At 40.0% G+C, this 24,369-nt stretch overlaps 1 protein-coding gene across 2 annotated transcripts in view; it reads left to right on the plus strand.

Moving 5' to 3' along the window:
* Positions 1–24,369, plus strand: part of ACAD11 (acyl-CoA dehydrogenase family member 11) — a 64,379-nt gene that overhangs the window by 860 nt on the left and 39,150 nt on the right. For both annotated transcript variants that reach the window (XM_075212456.1, XM_075212455.1), the window contains 9 exons: positions 1,687–1,786; positions 3,318–3,443; positions 6,735–6,896; positions 9,400–9,564; positions 10,989–11,136; positions 13,122–13,243; positions 17,531–17,637; positions 20,059–20,182; positions 21,450–21,527. In XM_075212456.1, the coding sequence (XP_075068557.1) occupies positions 1,687–1,786; positions 3,318–3,443; positions 6,735–6,896; positions 9,400–9,564; positions 10,989–11,136; positions 13,122–13,243; positions 17,531–17,637; positions 20,059–20,182; positions 21,450–21,527 (1,132 nt within the window). The remainder of the gene's footprint in view (positions 1–1,686; positions 1,787–3,317; positions 3,444–6,734; positions 6,897–9,399; positions 9,565–10,988; positions 11,137–13,121; positions 13,244–17,530; positions 17,638–20,058; positions 20,183–21,449; positions 21,528–24,369) is intronic.

Here is a 24,369-nt window from a genome sequence, read left to right on the forward strand (position 1 = left end):
TATACAAAGTATACACCTAAGAACTAGATAAGGCTATAGCTACGCCCACGCTTTTAAGTGTGACAAATTCCTGGAAATTACAGGTGGCCACAGAGCTGCCATCAGAAATGTAGTGGCCCCTTCACATCCTGATGAGCAGAGCCCCCCAACTCCACTGTACATATTTCACATGTCTCTGTTTACTGCACTGTATATAATACAGCATAGTCAACATTACAAAATAATCATTCTCAATACGTAACTAAACAATGTGAAATATTTGTATTGGTACTATGTACTTCAAAAGCAGCTTTTTAGAAGTAAATTTATGTAGCAAGATAAATAGGTAATAAAAGTGTTTTCTTCTCCCAGATTTTCCAACGTAATGTTTTTCATAGTGTTAATTATGGTGGAAAAAGAAAAATGTAGTGCCTCTTATATTCAGAAGTAACTCGTCATACACAAAATACATGTATGTTAATTTGAGGTGTGCAAGCTGCATTTGGGTGTTTCAGAATATAATTTGAAAAATCTGACCACCTTCAAAGGATAATTCCAAATTTTAAATATCAGTGATAATGATAATATTTGTTAAAGAAACGTCTGTGATTTTGTTTAATTATTGTGATCCCAGAAATACCTTCTTGTAGGAGAAGCTTCTTTGAGACTCACTATCAGTTCTCTGACTTTGTTTAACAGCTATTGTTGAATTCTGAGAGCTAGTACCTGACACAAAGTGGGGTTTGTAGCAGGAGTGGGTGGGCCAGACAGACCAAGGCTGTTACCCATATTAATCATTGTAACAACACAACAGGCCTGCTATTGTGGATTCCTAATGTAGCATACACGTGTTTTTTTTCTCATTACATCTTGGAGTCTTGGGGGGGGATTCAGTTGGCCGCGTTACTTGAAAAAGTAATTCAGCCTGCGCACTATTACCGTTACCGTTATTAAGGTAATAGTGTGCGTAAATAAAGTTATGGTAGTTTTAACACCAGCTTTCTACTCGCTGCTCCCTGAGCTGCGAGCAGAAAGCCTGGTTAATATTATTGTAATAGTTTTTACGCGGCTGTACTTAGGGGGAATTGAATTCCCCCCTTGATGCAGCAATCACAGTATGATACAATAGCAATTTGAATATTAGTAGCCCCTAAAATCCAGTTTAAATATATGTATTACGCTATATATGTTAATATAATTTTAGGAAAATGTAACTTTATGCCGCCACTATTCCTACTGGTTTGGTTGTAAATATATTAAATGCCATTAACGTTTATCATGCTGCCACTTCTAAATTTCCACTTCCACCACTGTATACAGGTAGTGCACAGCAGCCACGTCAGATTTATGACTGTGAACTACAAACTACGATATTTAACTATTTTTCAGTATTAAATATTATTATTTACATTTGTCTAGGACATATTCTCAACCTTTATACCACATTGGGCCTATACACGTACCCCATTATATCTGTAAATATTTTCTAAAAGTCCATTTTGATTTTATTTGTGTGTATTCATGTTTTTTGCTACATTATTCAGTATTTGTGTTCTGAAGTCCCTCTCGAATATTTGTGAATTATATCTGAAGAAGTACCAAAAGTACTTGTCAGTATCACACTCTGACACCAACAAGGGCCTTTGTGATTTAAAAAGTTATATATCTAATTCCATAAGTGATATAATAACATTATTATTTTTGTAGGTCTGGACAGTCCAACCCTACGTTTTTTCTGCAGAAGGGTCCGAAGAAATTAGTTCTCAGGAAGAAGCCACATGGCCCACTTCTGCCTGGCGCACATCGGGTAATGTATAGTTTTTCAATGTTTACATCTCCTTTATTATAAAAAAAATTACCACAGAAAATGGTGTTAGAATCCGTTTATTTCATAGCAGAACAACTTCCAAGCTCCGGTGTATTTTTCTTTTAGGAACTTAATTTACAGATGGTGTTAGAACTTTGTGCTTTTCTAGATTTCAGTATAATCAGTCACATGGGAGTGAGCATTTTCCCTTCACTTCTATGGGGCAGATTCAATTGACCGTGTTACTCTGGAAAGTAACGCGGCCTGCGCACTATTACCGTTAATACGGTAATTGTAACCCGGATTGGAGCCGCGAGCAGAAATCTGCGTTGAAATGACCGTGCTAATGGTAATAATGCACACTATTACCGTAGTAACAGAAACGCGGTCCATTGAGTCTGCTCCTATGTTTTACAACAAGTGCGATTCAGCTCTTGTGAACATCGTCAAGGAAAACTAACAACAATCTAGTCTGGAATTCACTTGAATTCATTGTGTGCCGCCTCCTCCCTCGTCATTTGTAAAGTCAGATTTATAATTGAATGAAGTGAAATCGAATCGGCAATGAAATTGTAGTGCAATTCAATGTGTGCGATCGTATTCTTATTATATTTGTCTGTCATTTATATCGTTACATAAGTAGAAAAAAACTGGAATTACAAGAAGACTCGGAATAAGCAGGAAAGCTTTATATTCTTGCACCATTGTATATTGTAACCAATGACTCTGTGTGTGGTATCTATGTTACAATTGTAAACTATAACTTCTGTGTGTACTAGATCTATGTATGTTGTCACAACTGTGAGTTACACCCCTTCTTGTATTCCTGTATAAATGATCAGGCACTGCTGTTGGTAAGAGCACATTTTGGGTAGAAGCTTCATGCTGGTACTAGCCGCACGTGCGTACTATAATGGCGGCAATTTTGAACTTCTATTTGCGCAAACTATTTTTTGCATTCGAACCAAGATCTGATAGGACATCCACTTATTTCCCTTTAATGAGATCTACAGAACAGTGGGCGATAGAGGTGTTTTAATATGTCTACACCACCAGTGGCGGAACTACCATTGATGCACTGCACTTGGTCCCATGGAGATAATGTGACCCGCTGCACAACAGATGCAGAAGGTTGAAACTAGCAAGCTGTGGGCCCCGGTTCCTTCCTCCCCGCTTCCCTGCATCGGGGCCTACAGCTTGCTAGTTCCGCCTCAGTGCACACAGTGTCAGGTAAAAATGTTGTGTACAAACCATCATGGCTGGATCGAACACTTAAGTTCCGACATTATACGCTAATGTGTGCAAATTTAGTAGTGGCGTTTGACCACCATATAGGTGGCATGGGCCAGCACTATACACTGCCTTTCTACCTGTAAAATCGCGTAGTTAAACTATGCCATATGACACAAAGATAGAGGTTTTAACAAGCCAAGAGGGCTCATTATGTGCATGAAGCTGCTTCTAGCTTAAACAAATATGCTATTAGTAGTGTATTAAACTTTTAAGTAATATCCACTCTTTATTTTTTTAGGTTGAGCGAGAATATGAAGTACAGAAGGCATTATTTAATGCTGGATTCCCTGTGCCAAAGCCCTTACTGTACTGTACAGATGTGACTGTTATTGGAACCGAATTCTATGTGATGGCGCATGTGCAGGTCAGTCATGTTTATCAAGTATATGTGGATATATAATGCAGGATGACTCTCAATCTAAACTAGAAGAACTAGTTTTCACCTTTAGATGGTGCACTAGGTGCTTTATAAGAAACATATTTACATAAAAGTGACAACTTTCCTTGAAGGCATAATTAAGTCTCCAATGAGCAGTGCTTTTGAATTAAAAAAAAAAAATAAAAAAGTTGAAACATATTTTGGGGCTGTCCAAAACTGATAGTAGTTAAGAATTGTGTTTTCTTCTTTTGGTGACATGCGCTTTACCTTTTGAAATTAAATTTCCTGAGATGGTCACACAAAACGGAAGCATTTCTCAAAAGCATAATATGAACATGCACCTATATATGCTCAAGGGCCACTTTATTAGGTACAGCTGTTCATTAATGCAAATATCTAATCAGCCAGTCGCGTGTTTGCAACTCGGTGCATGAAAATGGTTCAGAGCAAACACCAGAAATGTGATCTAAGTGATTTTGACTGTGGAATGATTTAGTGCCAGGTGGTTTGGGTATCTCATAAGCTGTTGATCTCCTGGGATTTTCATGCATAACAGTCTCTAGAGTTGACACAGAATGGTGCAAAAAATATCCAGTGAACTGCAGTTTGGGGTGAAAACACCTTGTTAATGAGAGATGTCAGAGGAATATGGCCAGACTGGTTCAAGCTGACAGGGCAGTGGCGCACGCAGGGGGGGTTTCTGGGTCTCCAGAAACCCCTCCTCTCCGATAAAGAAGCGCCCCACATAGCGGCACTGTACTATACAGCAGCCGCGGCACTGTCAAAGAAGCGTCTGCGGCGCTTCTTTGACAGCGCCGCGGCTGCTGTATAGTACAGTGCCCGCGAAATGGAGCTGCTTCGCATGCGCAGCAGCTCAGCTCTCTCACTTTTTTTTTTTTTTTTTGGGGTGGGGGGCTGGTGGTGGTGCTGTAATGATGGGGAATGTTTTCTTGGCTCACATTAGGCCCCTTAATACCAACTGACCGTTGTTTAAATGCCACATTGTTGCTGACCATGTGCATCCCTTTTATGACCACTCTCTACCCATCCTCTTAAGGCTACTTCCAGTAGGCTAATGTGCCATGTCACAAAGCTTATTCCACGAACATTCAGTGTACTCCAGTGGCCTTTAGAGTCACCAGATCTCAAGCCAATAGAGTACCTTTGGGATGTGGTGGAACGGGAGATACGCAGCATGAATGTCAAGCTGACAAATCTGCAGCAACTACATGGTGCTAACATGTCAAAATGGACCGGAATCTCTAAAGAAAGTTTCCAGCACCTTGTTGAATCCAAGTCATGAAGCATTCAGGCTGTTTTGGGAACAAAGGGGATCCTACCCAGTACCAGAAAGGTGTATCTAATAAGGTTGAGATGAGTTTATGTGATAGGCAAATCATTATATTTGAGCAAAAAATATGCATTGTGCATCTGATTTTCTTTTTTCAGTTCTTGGTCTTTGTGATTGACTAACGGACAACTGGGGTTTATAATAATTGCCTAATGTCAAAATTATTTTTTTGGCTGTTCCTTTAGGTACCAGTGTCTAAACAGAGCTTTGTAGTTTAAGAGTGTCCCAAAAATAAGTCCTTGTAGGTGTGGGTGTAGAGTCTGGAGTACAACCCACGTTTTTTTTTTGTTTTTTTTTAAATCAAATAACTTTATTTTTTCCCCCCAAAAAATATAAAAAAAACATACAAAAGACTACACAAAATAGCAGAGCATACGGATACATAGTTGCCACCAGTACTTTAGCCACTGCCCATAAGTATATACTTCGAGAATCTTAGTAACTATGGCTAATTGTCGAGCAGACGGTCTAAGATGTTGCATACCACTCACATGACACTGAGAAAAATTATAACCGTCCCCTCAGATATAAAGTACCCAGAAACAGTAACAACATCAACACTGCAATACTGCTTGTGCTGTACACTGAACCATTAGGATTAGAAAAGTGCACAGGGCAGGCCCCCGGGCCACCCCCCTCCCTCGTCAGAACAACCAGACTGCTAGTCCATTGAGGCTATATCAGCCGAACAGGCCCTGTAATGTGAACCATACCATCTGGATATCTGCACCAAATTATTCGGTACTTGTTTTTGGCTTTTCTACATTTGTACATATATCGCTCATGCTGGATAGCGGAATTAACAAGAGCTTGCCAACTTTGAAAATCGGGAGGGTTTGGGGCAAGCCAATCCTGAGCTATAATGACTTTAGCCAGGGTCACCAGAATAGAAATATATTTAAAGATAAATTTGTCTGTAAGGTCCTCAAAGGAGATACCAAACAAACACCACTTGGGAACAATGGTGGGAGCAGCAGGCACTGTATCAAAAACACAATCCCAGACCTCGCACCAAAAACTATGAATCATCGGGCAGTCCCATAACATATAACTCACTACCGGGTGAGTTACATTTTGGACATTTTGGCAGACCGACGACCTATGCGTTATAATCGGAGTGGGGAATAATAAACCCTATGCAAAACATACAGATGTATCTACAGGTAGTGGAGGCAGGGGTTGGCATTGCATATACTTTTAAGCATATGAGACCATTCCTCATCTAGGAGGGGTGAGTAATGTTTGTATGCTATTTTTCTTTTTGGTAGTCAATGTAATTGTGTGGCTTAGCTTTTCCTAGCAATCTTCCAAGTTTGCTTGCTTATTTACTTATGAGCGATATTGTTAACAATACTTGTGCCTTTCTACCTCCCACCCCTCCTTCCTCTTTCCCCCTCCCCACCGATATAGAAATATAAAACATAGAGGAGACAACTTATATTAATATTTTTATGTCAAACCTGTTTGATTGTATTTTTCCTGGTGTTTCCTCTTTAAATAAAGAGTTTAAAAAAAAAACACAAAAAAACCCTTCAAGATATACACACGTATGGTGTCAAACAGTATAAGAATAAAGAAAACACCCATTCTTTCTGGTTATTGGTATTTTTATCTAATATTTAGGAATTAGATTCCGAATTTATTGCACTATATTTGTCTCTACTTTTTTTTATTTTTTTGGATGAATTCAAAGGATACTGGCTCAATATTAGAAGAGAATTTGACTTTATGAACTAATCATTCATTGTTTATTTCATAATCCTATGGTAATATTGTAAAAGGTTACAACCTTCCTTTACATTGTTAAGGTGGCACCAGTAGTTGTATATGTCTACATATTGATATTAATTCCTTGTAATGCCATAATATTCACTCTGAATAATTTAAGTTTAGAAAGTGATTTGTTTCTCTCTTGTTTTGGTCAGGGTCGTATATTCCGAGATGTCACTCTACCAGACGTCAGCCCTGCCGAAAGATCAGCTTTGTATGTTGCTCTCACTGAAACCCTTGCCCAGCTCCATTCATTTAACATACACACATTAAATCTTACAGGATATGGTCGTGGACAAGGATACTGCCAGAGACAGGTAATAGATAATTATTTATTTAAAGTAAAATGTAAATTTAAAAAAATAACAGCAATAATACTGAAATCAAAATCACTGTTATTAAATTGCATTGCCTAAAATTCTAAGTTCAGGTGTTGCCTGACCCACAACAGTAAAGTATTGCAGTAAATTTCAATAGTCAGTTGGCCCTGATCAAAGTTTTATTTATTAGTGGCCAATAAATGGAGTATCCATCTGTTCTTCAAAATCACTCACACCTTGAATAAGACTGCAAGTGTTAATGGTCTTTGAAGAAGTCAACTTGTCACATACTGAAATGCGTTGTCCCAAGTTAAGGTCTTCATGATTACCGGACTCCTAAAACTCATGGCTAAAGTAGAAGTCAGAGCTGCAACTGTTTAATAGAAAGATGTAGTTCTCTGATGCCAGCCTTGCTGTTTCATTTTCCTTACCACTAACTGTTCTACAGACTTGCCTGACCTTCTTGTAATGCGTATTTGGACTAACCCATGGCCCACTCAAGTTAAAGAACATCTAAATATTGCTCAAGATTTTCTTTTGCTCATAGCTAGTGTGGTAAAATTGTTGACTTTGGCCTTGTGTAGCTTATATATTGGATGTAATTTAATTGTCTGGAAAATGGGAGCAATGGGCCTCTGTTTGTCTGCAATATTGTGGGCATTGTCAAGGTGAACACATGTTTATTTGTTTTACATTGGACTTCACCTTGATCAGCTTGAATGTTTGCATGCATGGACAGTTTTCTCTAAAGGTCCGATTTGTGCTCTATTTAAAGAGTTATCAAAAGCTGAAAGTAAACAGTCATGTTAATCATCGCAATTATTAATGTTTTTTAATTTAGAAAGTACCAGTATATTCCGTGACACTGTACAACAAAGTATATTGCTTACAAATATAATTACATACACTGACCATGTACATTTAAATGGAATGTTGTGATACAATGTTCCTTTTCATGGGATTTTACAATATAAAGTAAGAGGCAACCGATAAAATGTTTGGCGTTAAAAGACAGGAGGAATATAATGAACATTTGTAATGTGTTTGGTTTTGGTGAAGATGATTTTATTGATGTACATAGCAATAAAAATAAGAGAGAGGGACAGATCTGTTCCATTTATTTATGCGTAGAGAACACAGTGATATTACCAAGAGTTTCACTATCTGACATTAAATGCTTTAGTAATCACTTCACCACTTCTTCTTTAAGCTGGGTACACACTACAGAAAGTTACTGCAAATGCAATTTCTGTAGCGATTTACCAACAACTAGAAGTCCTGATGATCATGCAGATTTATGTGTATACACTTCATCATCATCATCATCATTTATTTATATACACTTGTATACACTTCCACAATTTACCTTCAGATCTTGTGACTGCACAATCTATAGAGATCTGCCTACACTGCTGATCAAGAGTGCATGCACACTTCCACATTTGCCTGACATCGTTAAAACCAAATCAAACAATATAACGTGCTGTGGAACAATAAATTACGAATGCGGGAGCATACACACGCTAATGCAATATCTTACCAAACAGTTGTTTATCGTGTGATCGGCACGATAGTTGGATGAAAAACCTGTAGTGTGTACCCAGCTTTTCTCTTTTCAACCCTCATGTACTCTGTTTGTAACTGACATTGACCAACAGATTAAACTTTTGTAGTGGGATATGTTATAGATAATGTATTATTCCAACATTCATTGCATGCTACAGTACATTCACTGTAGCATGGGCAGTATAGTGGCACAGTGGTTGTCATTGCTGTTTTTACAGTGCTGGGGTCATGAGTTTGATTCTGACCTTGACCCTACCTGTGCAGAGCGGTATGTTGTCCCTGTGATTTCATATTGAAAAGTTAATTGGCTGCTGACTAAAATGGACCCTAATGTGCATGGTGGGGAATTTACACTGTAGGTTCTTATGTGGGCAGAGACTGATGTGAATGAAAAATATTCTCTGTACAGCACTGCGTAATATGGTGGCGCTATATAAATAAACAATAATAATTCACCAGTAAGATTTTTCTTTTTCTAATCTCTTACCCACCAGCCTCTTCTGTAATTTATATCCTATCTTCAGTACAACAACCACTCTCAATTGTGTTGCTACTAGTATTCTACAAACGGCTAAAAATGTTTTAATAAAGCTTCATTGATATTGCATTATCAAATTTTTATATAGTAAAAAATAAAATATTTTCAAGACTGATACTTAATTTGTATTGCTTACTGCGCAGGAAAAGTTGTTCACAACTATGGAGGACGAGTCCTTTTATTTCCTATGTAGTTTTGCATGGTCGTAAATGAAAAAATAAATAAATGATAACTGTAAGAGTGAGATGAGTTAATTCTTGCATAAGGTTTACCCATCTTGCTTTAGGATAAGTTTTAGCTACCATAGCAGTATTGTACATGTTTAACTACGTCATAGATATTGAGTTACTGCTATTTTATTCACTTTTTGTTCTTCGTCATCATTAACCATTACAGGTAGCTACCTGGAAAAAACAGTATGAGAGGGCTGCACATGGGGATATTCCAGCAGTCAACCAACTAGCTGACTGGTTGATCGGGAACTTGCCAAGCAATGATAATGAAGACTCCCTCATCCATGGAGACTTCAGGATTGATAATATTATATTCCACCAAACTGAGGTAACTTTCTTCATAAAACAAACAACACATATTTTAACAACATAGAGACAACACAGAGATCATGAAAGAGGGAGGACAAAAATACAAGGAGAATATCAAGTTTAGTGAATAATGGCCCAGTAATAAAGTCTTCCTCTGAGGTAAACTAGCTTATCCTTCTAGAATACTGTCACATATCACTCTACTAGTTAATTCACCAGAACTTGATATAGAGCTTCACCTTCGCCACAGAGGACTTTGTAGTGAGATGCGATGATCTCTATAACAATAGGGATACAGGATGCAACTGGACCAGGTACAGCAGATGAACTGAGATGCAATAGGGTGAAGTGCCTACTTCTACCAGTATAACTGCCTGGAAGTATAGAGTAGCACCTAATACAACAGATTAAAGAATTTGATGTAATGCCAGTAGTGGTCAGTGTGAGGATGATGCTGGTGAGCAACACACAGTTCAAGGGAAAGGGCAAAGGCACAGTTGCACTATATATTCGGAGTGAGTATCACATATGTCACAGGAAAACCTGATGGAGCGGAGCAAGTCGCGGACTGGGAAATGGCTTCATAGACAATAAGTCAAACACCATGCAAAAAGGTAGGTCCAGGTAGTAATATCTGTAGTTTCGGTCACAAGCAAATAGGTCAGTTCAGTCAGAGATCAGCAGTGGTTGGATTACAGGCATTGGTGAAAACCTAGAATCAGACATTAGAAGAAATAGCATAGGAGCATGGAGAATTCTGCATGTAGACGCTATAACAGGCAATTGTTCAGTGAAACTGACAAGCTTTTAAAGCAGAGAAAGGGAGTACTGGTCCTCTATTGCCATTTGGAGGCTCTTGGGGTACCTCTTGGTCAGTAAGCTCTCAATTTAAAAACACATGAATGTATAACCCAGTATATAAGGACTCTCACTGTTTAGAGTTAGGACCACTCTATTAGCAGAAGCGATGTGACGGGTGGCTTATCATGCATTCGCAAATGTGTGTAACTGAGAATTCTGCACTTTTATGTATAAGTAGAAAGGCAGCTCTTTTACTGGCTCACAGCAGTGTTGCAGGGAGTTTGTTCTCTGTTTTTTTTCTTTGTGGATAACTCCACCCTTTCAATCACCTGCTGTGATCCTATAAATTGATTGAGCAACCTCCCTCCCTATATTGAGATTTTTAAAGCAGCAGTCGCCAGTAAGGGCAGGTGTCAGATTAAGCTCCAGGTGAGTGAAGATTATATGATAACACCCAGGCTGACATCCTAAGGTGTACAAAACTGCAGCAGACAAAGACAAGAGCATCAATTACCTGTTGTTCCTAACAAATACTGTACAGTATATTCCAGTATACTATATTATTTTCTTTTGTATTTGTGTTTTATATGCATAATTAAATGACATGATTCCTGTAACTGTACTGTGAATAATTTTCTGTAGGCCCGTGTGATAGCTGTCCTGGACTGGGAGCTGTCCACAATTGGACATTCTATGTCAGACTTGGCTTACTTCACTTCCATCTATTTTTGGCCTAGAGAAGTCCAGTTATTTGGGTATCCTAGGGACAAATCCTTTACTGATATTGAAGGTAACTATTGAAAATGTAGGGGGCTCAGATTTACAATGTTTACTCTCTTCCACCACTCCTTGGTACCACATCCTATCTGTATAAAATAAATACATCAAATATTCATAACATTCTGGTCATAACATGTAAATAAAATATTATTAATATACAAAATGAAAGCCAGTGCTGCCCATTTACCACTGTCACTCTTGAGCTTTACATTTTATGTTCAGTTTAAAATGCATTGAAAGAAGCATTTGCAAACTGGATGGAGTATAAAAGACTTAGGGCTAGATTTACTAAACTGTGGGTTTGGAAAAGTGGAGATGTTGCCTATAGCAACCAATCAGATTCTAGCTTTCATTTATTTAGTACATTCTACAAAATGACAGCTAGAATCTGGTTGGTTGCTATAGGCAACATCTCCACTTTTTCAAACCCGCAGTTTAGTAAATATACCCCTGAGTGTCACGAACGCCCAGCCTGTCTTAGATACAGCAATCTGAACAGCTGGCCGTGACTGGAGTCACCTTAGTCACTTACCAATGAATACACCTTTTCTACCACCACAAAGGATTTACTATGGCGTCCTTGCCTTTACCAAAACCACTTATTAATGTTTCATACTTAAATCATATACACATGAGCCTTACTTGGCTTCGTAACTTCACAAAAGATCATGGAGAATATGCTAGATTAAATTTATTTAATACGAAAAATGTTTCCAAGGCTTAATTACAAAACGGTTAATAACAAGACATAGATGATAAGTTGCACACATAAGTTTCAGAAATAAATTGGGAAATAAAACCACTAGTGCAGGACTGGGTGTGAGAGGAGTATACTTTGAGAGAGATGGCACACTTCTGACCTAGGCACAGGTCTCCTCTTAGAAAATGCACTCGTTATTGTCTAAGGCAGAAGGTTTTAAATCTTTTTCACATAGCTCTCACCCCCACCTTAGGAATTACATTTTCAATTGGGTCAGATTAATTCTCAAGATGACACAGGGCTTTCGAAATGAGCTATGGATGTTCTGAGATCTGGAATGTTCACAGGGCCTGAGTTCTCACCTCTGCTCGTTCTGCTTGGCCGGTCAGTTCCACATCCTCTGCATACAAAAAAAACGCCTCAGAGATGCTTATCTGTCCCTGGAGCTGGCTAATTTCAAAAGAATATTGACACTTGCATAGGTACAAACTTATGTCATTTAGCAAAGCACGCGTTGAGATTACAGTACAAGGTTACATATAATATACATTGTCATACCAGAATATTAAGGAAAATAACAATAATACATAATAGTCACACTTAGGATAAAAGTATTTTTCACTGGATTCGGCACACCAGGTTTAAAATAATAATGTACATTCCAATGCATACTGTGGGATTGGGGAAAAAAATATATTTGCATTTTTGCTAGCCGCTATTAACTTGTATACATTTTTTCATGTAGCAAGCTAAAGTTGGTCTATATCAAGCTGAAATTTATATACAAATATTGTTATCCTAATCCAAAATATTTATGATATACAGCACTCAGATTAGTACTGCTAAATCAAGGTTCACCAATTGTACTCCCCCAATATGAAAAGACAGGTATGTGCAGTGAACCCTACCTTTCTATACATAATTATATCCATATACATGTAGAATAACACAAGGCAGTTGCTTGTGTTCTGAGTAGATGTGGCGCTTAATTATGAGAAGTGCACTTTTACATATACATTTGTAAATATAGCAAGATGCGTTCTCTTTTGGTGAAGTACTGTATTCAATTGGACCATAAAGAACAGATAAAAAACCATATCTGTGTAATGAGCAAGTAGAGATGGTCAGAGGTTAAAATTTAATAAGAACTAGTCTCAGAGATGCAATGGCCATCACAAGTGATAATTTGCATGGTGACTGGTTTCCAGTGCTGTGCATTTGTTTTAATAAGATGTGAGCAGTGGATAAAGTGTTTTTCACTGTATGTACCTGAAAATCTGTTTTCTCATTGTTAGGAATGCCTGCGTTTGATGAACTGATGAGCATTTACAGTCGGTGTCGTGGTGTATCTACTCAAGTGCAACACTGGAACTTTTTTGTTGCTCTTTCTTTCTTTAAGCTTGCTGGGATACTACAGGTAAGATTCATCTTGTATGTAAAATGTACATTGCCTTAGTTCCATGTGTGCATGAGTCAGTTTTGGTACAAAGAGCAGAATGAAGCAGCTTTAAGCCATTGTTTTTGAAATCTCCACACCCTCTTTCATACCAGAACAATGTGACTATTCTTACAATTGCAACATTGCGAAGTCGGTTGGTTGAAAACCGTGGAATCATGTAGATGTCTGGCCATTGCAGGCCTAACATGAATGTTATCTGTCCCACAATTCTTAAAGGCAGATATAAATACCTTTTGATTTACATGTTATTTAGATGTATTTTTGAGCACAGTCAACTTTTAAAACAATGAACATTTTGTCCTCGAATACCCAAATCATTTCACTGATGTAAAAAAAATGTGTTGTTTCTCTGTCCTCCTATTGGGCACTTTAAATTTCAAACCTTTTTGAATCAAGTAATATTTTATTAGTTTTTTGTACATACAAAGAGACGATGTACAGAAACAAACTATATAAAAGAAAAAGAAAAAAACATAAGATAACATAAGTCAGCCGTCAATCAAAGCTTACAGTGAGATCACTGCGGGTAGCATAATATTTTCTTCGTACATATGATGAATATATGGGAGCAGATCCAAATTATAAATAGTAAAATGCGTAAACACATACATAAATGAATGCATGAATAGATAAACACAAGCATCACCTGAAGTCACAAAACTTATCTGAGCAAAATTGATATCACATAGGTCAAGCAAGACAAGATTCACATATTGCATTAACTAGAAAATTTCAAACCTTTTAGGTGCCGCTCCTCCCCTTCCCCCTCCTCCATACTCACCCGCTTGCCGGAGCACTAGTCAGTTTTTTCAAATGAAATCCCCCCCCCCTCCCCCTTCACAGTCACGGCTAGTAGCCGCATACCGGCGTTTGTAATGCACGCCTGGCATGGACAGATCCGGCCGGGCGGTGAAAAGCTACAGTGGGAGCAAGTCGAAGGCATCGCATAGCACAGACTGCTGTGCAATGCACAATGCAGGAACAAGGAGCGTAGGAGCAGAGTCTTGCCTCCAATGCCGCCTCCCAGCTTCCAACGTGGGATGCCTCCAGGGGGATCCTTCCATTGCCACTGCAGGTGGTAGTACGTAGGGGTCCTGTGCAAAAAAAAAAAAGTGTGTTTAGTTAGCCTGGGGCCAGGTCAGGCAGGGGTTTCTATGACAGTAAGCCCCTTTCTAGGCATTAATTTGATGTCCTGTGGGACAACAGCTATTTTTTTGCTGGGCCTGTGGGGTGGGGGAGACATAGAGGAGACAACTTGAATATTGCCAATGTACCAATCCGTAAAACTTAAATGATCCTAATCTACTAACCCATGCATTTCTAGCTCGATAACCATGGAACCATCGAGTTATCGATGGAATGGCATGGAAAAGGACGAGAATATGGTGTCTTTGGATAACAAGGATGCATATCTACACGTGCCTATTTGGGAAGGACATCATTGCCTTTTAAGGCTCGCCTTTCAGTCTCGCCACTTCCAATTTCGGGCACTTCCCTTCGGGCTGGCTACAGCCTCAAGGATTTTTACCAAAATCATGGCCGTCATGGCGACTGCTACGGGCCAGTGGAATCGGGATTATTCCCTATTTGGACGATCTGTTAATAAAGGCAGATTCGGCAGTTGTTCTTCAGGCTCGCGTGCAAGAGACTACTCGGACTTTAGAGTCCCACTGGTGGATTCTAAATCTAAAAAAATCCAAACCAGTTTCATACCAGCGGATTGTGTTTTTGGGCCTATGTTTCAATACCCTAGAATAAAGTGTTTTCTTACCAACGGACAAGATTTTGTCCTTATTAAGCATGGTAATGTCTCTGTTGACTCACAGACAGACGTCCATTGTTTTCTGCATGAGCGTACTCTGAAAGATGATTTTGATGGTCGAAGCGATCCCATTTATCCAATTTCGTGCCAGACGCTTTCAATTGGAGCTGCTCTCCAGGTGGAAAAGTCCAACCTTTGTCTGTCCAGTCAGGTCAAACGCCTTTCTCAGAAGGTGTGTCACTCCTTTGGTGGCTGAGGAGGGAGAACCTCTCCAAAGGTCGCCAGTTTGCCATAGGGAATGGACTCTACTGACTACCGACGCTAGCCTTCGAGATTGGGAGGCGGTCATCTGTCCGGATCATTTTCAGGGTCTTCGGACTCCGGAGGAGTCAAGACTTCCTATAAATGTACCAGAATTGAGAGCAGTATTTCAAGCACTAATTAGCGCTGAACATTTGCTGCAAGGAAAATCTGTAAACATTTAATCAGACAATGCCACAGCAGTGGCATACCTCAACCACCAAGGAGGGACAAGGAGTTATCCCGCCATGCAAGAGACCAGCAGGATATTTTGGTGGGCAGAACGGAATGTTCAGTCCATCATGGCAGTCTTCATTCCAGGAGTAGACAACTGGCAGGCAGACTATTTCAGCAGGCAGATGGTTCACCCGAGAGAATGTTCTCTTCACCCAGAGGTATTTCACCAGATATTGAGCAGATGGGGTTGGCCAGACATCGACATGATGGCCTCATGATTCAAAAACTAGGTGGACCAGTTTTTGTTCAAGGGCAGTCTTAGTAGACGCTATGTCAGTCCCTTGGCCATTTCACCTACTTTACATTTTTCCCCTTGGGCAATGCTTCCGAGGGTTCTGAAGAAGGTGAAGAGAGAGGGGGTCTGGGTCATTCTGGTGGCTCCAGACTGGCCGCGATGATTCTGATACACAGACGTCCTTATGTCAACAGGTCGATCGTGGCGTCTTCCCCTCAGACCAGCTTTGACAGCGTGGCTGCTAAGCCCTGATTCTGAGAAAAAAAGGTGTTCTCAGATACGATAATCCAGACCATGCTAAAAGCGAGAAAGCCAAGTTCTGCCAGGAATTACCACAGAGTGTGGAAACTTTATATTGCCTGGTGTGAGAGGAAGTGGTTTCCTACTACTACCTTTCAGGCACCCAGGCTCCTTATGTTTTTACAAAATGGGCTGGATGCAGGGCTAAATCTTAAATCCTTAACGTTTCAGGTTTCTGCTCTCTCTGTCTTTTTTTTTTTTTTAGAGAAGCCTGTCCCTTTTTCCAGATATCTGCACATTCATCCCCCTTACGTTTTTCCAGTGGCTCCCTGGGTTCTAAATCTGGTTTTAGATGCTTTACAGCATTCACCATTTGAACCATTGGATAAGGTAGAGTTAAAATTCCTTACTTGGAAGACTGTTTTTCTTCTAGCGATAGCAACAGGGAGAAGAGTGTCAGAATTGACAGCTTTATCCTTCAAATCTGCTTTTCTGATTTTCCATAAGGACAGGGTGGTCCTGCGGACCAGAACCTTATTCCAGCCTAAGGTGATTTCTAAATTCCACCTTAACCAGGACATAGTTATCCCAGCTCTGGTCCACAGTAGATCTCCAGAGAGAAGAGGGCTTTCTTCAATATCTGGATGTAGTCAGATATGTCCAGAGGACTCGCGATATTTGCAAGACAGAAAGCCTTTTGGTCCTATGAGTTTCATAGAAGGGGTTGGCCAGCATCGAAGTATCTATTGCGAGATGGATTACACCAGTAATCTATCAGGCTTACAGGGGAGCAAGTCTTCCTGTTCCAGAGATTGTCAGGGCGCACTCCACCTGGTCGATGGGGGCCTCTTGGGTGGCATGGCATTGGGCCTCAGCTGAGCAGCTGTGTCGGGCTGCCACCTGGTCCTCCGTTCACACATTTACCAGATTTTATAGGTTTAATGTGTTTGCATCTATGGATGCCAGTTTCGGGAGAAATGTGCTACGCATCGCCTCTTCGGGACATAAAACCCTCCCATAAAGGTAGCTTTGGGATGTCCACAATGTCCGGGGTCACGCAACAGGAGGACCGAGAAAACAGGATTTTATACTTTCATTAAATCCTTTTCTCCTACTCCATTGAGGGACACCAGACACCCTTTCCTTTTTACGCTTCAGTTCTCTTCTCCTTATGTTTGTGTTTTCCTACTATGTTCAGCAGAGCTTAGATAGAAAATAACTGATTCGTGCTATGGCAGGTGGGGGGGTGGTATGGAGGAGGAAGGGGAGGAGCTGCTCCTAAAAGGTTTGAAATCTAAAGTGCCCTCGCTCCTATACTACTCTGAATACCCTAGTGTTTGATGTCTCTCAATGGAGTAAGAGAGAAGGATTTAACCTAAGTATAAAATCCATTTATTACTTAATATTGGAAAGTAATTTGTGCCGCTTAACACAACGGCTATATTTTTCTTCCTTCTCTTTTGTCATTCAGGGTATCCACGCAAGGTTCCTCCTTGGGAATTCCAGTGGTGAGAATGCCAGTATATTTGGGGATATGGTTCAACCTATCGCCGAAAATGGGCTCAGACTAGCTAAACGGTAATACGTAACAAGATCTGGTGCATTTTTTTTACAGCAGTGCTATCCAAGTGATGGCCCATTTCATAACTGGTGTCTGCTATACAAAAATAATATAAGACTAACAAGTGGGAGTGTGGCCTAGCATTCGTTGCAGGATGATGCATTTCAGCAGATCTTTGCCAGATCTTCATTAGCACTATTATAAAAAGTACCCAATTTGGCTGAAAAGTGCACTAAAATGTAACTTCTTGCTTTCACAAGATAATTTCTCACCCTTGTATCTGGAGCAGAGACCCTGTGGTTCCCTAGGGGACTGCTACTTATTTGGTTTCCTCAACACTGTCCTAATATTGGTCTTATTGGAAATCGTGTATAACTCCAAGGTAAGACAGGATAGGCATACTACGGCACACTGTCTGGGGGAGGTGGTCTTTACAGAGATATCTTACTTCTTACTGTCAGTAAACTGCCAATACTGACTGCACCTACTGGTGTTACTCATCCACTGAACACTGACGGTAAGTGTCAACTGTGTACCATCATGCCCCCAATTGTAGGAGAATAGACGCTGCCAGTACCAAACTCTATCAATGGCACCACCCAAAGCCACTTGCTTCTAGGTGGTAGGTCTAGCTGCTGCAGCACCTTTTTGCTAGTGACTGTTGCTGGATCCTCCTCCATGCTTCCTTACGGACCAAAACTACTGGGTAAGAGGCAGAGGGTTGACTCATTGTGCTTGGTTCAACACAATACAGCTGGGGGATGAATAAGAGTGTTAGCTATTTTCTGTAGGTCACAGAATTTCAGTAGGTATAGGCATCTTGCAGAAATAGAGCAGGATATTAAAGAATAGTAAGGTTTATTGTTTATAAGTGGTTCTTAAAAGAGCTGTTGCGTACCCACACCACTTAGATGGGATTTTGCTGCCCTTTTATATACAGTTTTTACACACATGTTGGCAGCGGATAATCCAGCCAACTATCCCTGTAGTCAGTCCAGGTTGTTTCACTTATCTTGCATTAGAATCAGACCTATCCTTTAACTTTAGACTCCACGCACTGCAAGGGTGAGTGTGGACTCAACCGATTCTCCACCCTGGCGGCACTAATTATGAGCTTGAAGATTTATCATGGTCTAATGCTCCCTCCAAGCTGAAATTGATTCTATGAGACAGCAGGCTTTGAGCTCGGTTCTGGAGCTTTGCTCCTTGGGTTCTTCATAGGGCAGTACACAGACAGAATGCTGCAGCCTGTACTGCAAAGGGGTCTAGCTCCGCTGCTTTCAGGTCCCCACACTATAGCTCAGCTGTATAGTGCGTTTTCTCCAGTCACTGAACAGAAGAGGGAGGGAGCTTTGTTTTCTGACAACATGGATATAAATATGTTATTGCTACTAATGTTTGGTTTTACTGCTCAAAGACAGTAGCAATGTATTTACATTTACATCACTATGGGTACTATGTGTGGTGTATTGAGTTGAATTGTGGTATTGATGATTTTTTTTCACCTACTGGTTCCTAATGACGATACCTATGTTTTTGTTTTTTGAATTTGAAGTTTACCTTTTTTTACTTGTTTCTGCTTGTATTGCTAAACAGAAAGTAGCAATATATTCCTATATACTCCCTTACCTTCCTCCCCTCTTTCTTTTTCTTTTTTTTCTTTTTCCTCTCTTATATAAAACAATTGCATTTGTTCAGGCTTTACTATCTTTTACCAAATGTAATCTCATTTGTTTGTCTTGCATAATATTAAATATAGTCTTCAACAACAGCTCTATTTATCATCGTAATATATTGTGTATTGTACTTTTAGTAGTTTAAATAATAATAAAAATATGGCCCTCAGTCTGAAAAAGTTAGTCCAGATGTAATAATTTTACACCGTGATGTACACTGGACCACAGAGCCGTAACTTAGAATTCTAGCGCCCTGGACGAGAGAGACAAATTCCCCCCCCCTAGCCCTCAATTTTAACCAAATTAACCTAATATATTCCTAAATTGCACCCCCCTTCAGCGTTGCGCCCTGGGCGGTCGCCCCTGTCGCACAGCCCCAGTTACGGCCTTGCTGGACAATGTCGAAATCTCAACACACAGGAGAACAGATTTGTGGTTTCCAAATATATATATTGCAGTATAGGACCATTTGTCTTGCCATGCTACGTTGTTTTCTTCAAGTTGTGCAAGCAGCTGTGAGAAACCTAATGGTTTGCTGCAGTTGAAGACTCTTATGCAAAACTTAATATTAAGCTCTTTAGCCCGGATTAGCGCTTATTGGGAAATGTAATCCTTTAAAACACTCCATAGCCATGTATGTATCTGCTAATTTAGTTATTCAGATTGTTTTGCACCAAACAAATGCTTTTTAGTTTATGCAGGACATATATTAGCTGTGTTAATAACTGGTTATTATTTTTTTTTATTTTTTTTTTCTTAAAGTGAGAACACAATCGTAGAGTTACCTGTCTCTCCTGGTGAGCTGTTCTTTCTTACCGTCAAAGGACAAAGAGTTCTGCACCAAGTGAAGCAATTTATGCAACAACATGTGTTTCCAGCACAACAGGCTAGTGCTTAATTTTTTTTCTAATTATCTAGAAAAACCATGTCCGTACTCTGAGACAGATTGCATCATCTATGAAAATCACTGAAATGTTTAGAAATAATTTGAAATTATGTCTTGCAATTGGTTATTATCCTTAATTACTTTGTGAATGAGTTCTAAGTGTATTTAAAGGTGTTGTCTGCATTTGGACAGAGCCTGCTGGGAAAGAGATGTCAGCATAGCTGGGTGGGGGATTTAAAACATCTAGACCTGTAGGTTTGTATTGTATGTGGCAGGTTTTGGGCAGGAGCTGTGCCCAATCCAGTCAGTTGCTACAACTGACACCCTTTTCCTAACTAATTGAATTTTCAGGACTGGTTTAATATGTCAATGCTGACCATACTTTCTTTCTCTCTTTTTAGCAAATGTATTATTCACTTATATTAGGTGTATGGATCATAATTGAGCTTTACTTTCTATCCAACTACAATGTATAGGTATGGTTTCAGTGCAGTATAGTCATACATTTATCCTGGTAATATTTCTAAGGCTCTTCATTTAATCCAACCCCTAAATCTACCCTTTAAAAAAAAATGAAAAAAAAATAATTGTTCCATGCATCGCTTAATTTAGCTCTCCTTCTACTTTGGCAGGAGGGAGAATTCTTGTAAAGAATTATTTCCTCATTTAGACTTTTTAAATGCTTTATAAATCAAAGAATGAATGTTCATATATAAAGCAGAACATAAATACACTGTTCACATTCCTTGACTTTCAGAAGAAAAGTTAAGCACGAGAGTTAAAGGGCTCATAATGTAAAAGATTATGTAGGAATTGGTAAAGATTTTGAAAATTGACTACTGAGGCACAAACCATTCTGACGATTTCAAAACCAGGAATACTACTGTATAATTTGATGTCTTTACTGATGCAGAAAATGAAAAAAGATCATGCCACTGTTTAAAACTAGTAAAGATACAAAACTGCTCCAATCAGCAATACAACCTGTATAGCTAGTGTGAGACTAATTCAAGAGATAATTTGATTTGTGATAGTCATGTGTGTTACTCCATATTCTGTGAACTCCTATAAACACTGACCTCCAAATGTTTAAATATGTCTCCTTTTTACTTCCCAATGAACCTACTTACACCTACTCTGTGCCATCTATTTTTTTTTTTTAGAGCACAATCTCCTAAAGCTAATGAAAGCTCTTGAGCTGACCTGTTACATGTGTGTACATGTTTTTGCTCTTTTATTTAGAAGGTGTTTGCTTACTTTATTTTAGGATGTATTGGAATATTACACTAAACATGAAAGCTCGCCTTTGAGATGGAAGAAGCCATTGGTCATAGAAAAGCTCAAGGTACATAACAGTGACGTAAATACTCCAAAATTATTGTTCAGACAGCTGGAATTATGCACAATCTGGGAACCACATATCTCTGCACTTTGTCATTTGAAGTGCTCCATGGTTTATTTTTAAATATTACTGTACATAACCAGCTTTGGTAACGAATCCTAGTGCTCATCCCTTGACTTCAAGGTTGCAATGATAGTATATACTTTGCTTAGATAGAGTCCTCAGATACATGGCTACTTTTGAAGTATCTTTTTTTACATTTCCATTGCTACCTTTTTACATTAAAATCTGTTTTTTTTATATAGCGCTATTTTACAATCAAAATATTCTTTCTGTGTACATAGGACTGTACCAAGTGGCTGATAAAAGTCAAACACCTAATATAAAAACCTGTCAAACATCATTTATAAAAACCTGTGCAAAAGAAATATGTGGTGTTTCCTATATCAATCAATCTTCGTTTTGCTGCTTAGGACAATTACAGTTAGAATCTTTACACCCATTTCCATAAATGTCTTCATCAGTAGCAATAGCCACCAACTATATTTCACTTTCACTACCAGTTGGGGGACACTGCTCACCTTGGGTATAGAGGGTGCTGTGTGGAGTAAGGCACTGAAGAACTGTCATAGAGGGGGCTTACAGGTTCTAAATCCAAAGCTGTCGCTGTATTACATTTCACCTGCTCCATGTGTCAGACAAAATTTCAAAATAGACGGTCTGAACCACATAGCTTGTGCAGTAACTGTGATGCTGAGGACCTGCGTCAGCGCTCATCTAGAGGAGCTGCTGAGGTGGTGGAACCGACTTTGGCCAGTGAATTGGCAAAGTCCATTGCAGAATTGAAGAGAGACAATCCACGCTGAGGACCAGTAGATGCTGACATCTTTATTGCTTACCAGGGTACGCAGTACTCTGATGCCCTTCCCTCAGGATAGGCATCTCAGTTGCTACTTGATTTAGCAGGCTTTCCCCAAAATCCTGCTTGGATGCTGAATTTAGAGAGATCATGCCAAGGACTGACTAGGGTGTCTGCTTCCCTTAAGAGGGTGTTGCAATCCACTTCGGAACCTAGGCTGCATAAGCACCTGGGTCAACCAGTGTCTCAGTATATGGAGGACTCTGATAATGAGCTGTACTTACAGGAGGAGGGCGTTCTGCTCGACGGCTCTGACTGTGAAGAGTCGTCGGGTTGGGAGGTGGATTACTCTGGCAGACACAAGGTATTGAGGACCTGATCCTGGTGGTAAGGCAATATTGTTGATTCTGACCAAGTGGTAGTCCAGACTTCTATTTTTAAGAGGTCCAAGAGTAGAACCGTATTCTTTCCCCATCTCCATATTTGTTAGATATATGGGGAGAGGCCAGGAATAGACCTGATGGTTAATTCCTCATTCCCAGGCACTACCAGTTTATTTACCCCTTTCCTGAAGTGGAAATTGGATCTTGGGAGAATCATCCTTGCATAGATGCTCCCATCGCACACCTAACTAAGAATACAGTTCTCCCGGTGGCCAGTGCTGCTTTATTAAAAGACACCACTGATAAAAGACGTGAAGGCCTCCTCAAATCTATCTATTTGGCATCTGGAGCCTCACTGCGCCCTATTATGGCAGCAGCCTCGGTAATCAAGGCAATTGATAAATGGGCTTCCACTCTGAGTAAAGGTATTCAGGCGGGGCTTCCCAGAGATGACCTGTTTCCAATCAGACCATGTAAAAAATGCAGACAAATTTTTGGGAGATGCTGTTATAGATCCTGGACAGAGGTTGTCGCATACATTTTCCTTGGCCATTGCGGACAGACATACACTTTGGCTGAGATCTTGAAAGGTGGACCCCGAATTCAAGAGCGCTCTGGAAACCATTCCTTTTGATGGTCTCTCACTGTTTGGTCAGCCGCTAGAGAATTTTTTTGCTCAGGCCATGGGAGAGAAGAGTTCCTTTCTTCCAGTGGCTGCTTCCAAACAGCCAAAAGCAAACAGGTATTGTTGAGACTTCGTCCCACGAACAAATCTGCAGAGAAGCCCTCAGCATGACTCGCTACAGCCCCCTCCGGGGTCTGTAGTGGTGATAGCTCGCTTGTTGAATTTTCAGGATCAGTGGCTTTGCTTAATCAGACACCTGGGTGAAAGGGGTGATTTCACGGGGATACATTTTGGATCTGAAAGGTTCGGGTCCCAGGTGATTTATGTCAACACCTCTTCCCAGAGACAAGGTCAGGAGTGTAGCTCTACTAGGAGCCGTCAGGGATCTGGTGGCTTCAGGTGTGGTTATCCCAGTTCCGGAAAAGGGCTTTTGATATTATACACATCTTTTCCTGGTACAAAAAACAGATTTGTCTTATTGTCTGATTCTCAACCTGAGCGCTTTGAATACACAATTGAAGGTACCAAGTTTTCGGATGGAGTCCATCTGTTCCATCATAAACTCTATGGAAAAGGATGAATTTTTGGCATCCCTAGACATCAAGGATGCGTACCTACATGTCCTGATTTGGCCGGGTCATCACAAGCTCCTCAGGTTTGCGGTGGTCCAAGATCGCTTTCAGTTACGGGCTCTTCCTTTCAGCTTTGCCACGGCACCAATGACGGCAGTCTTACACCTGAGAGGGGTAAAGCTTATTCCCTACTTGGAAGACCTGCTTATAAAGGCAGTCTCAGAGGTCCTCCCTCGAAAACATCTGCAGAGACGTTACAGGACCATGGCTGGATTCTAAACATCAAAAAGTCCAGTCTGACTCCCTCGCAATACATGTTATTTCTAGGGCTCAGGTTCAACACCAGGTGCAGTGGAGCCGTTTTCATTCCCGACCTCTTCGAATGGCTCATTGAAAAAGGTCAGAC

This window comes from Mixophyes fleayi, chromosome 5 (assembly GCF_038048845.1).
Source record: "Mixophyes fleayi isolate aMixFle1 chromosome 5, aMixFle1.hap1, whole genome shotgun sequence".
Taxonomy (NCBI): Eukaryota; Metazoa; Chordata; class Amphibia; order Anura; family Limnodynastidae; genus Mixophyes; species Mixophyes fleayi.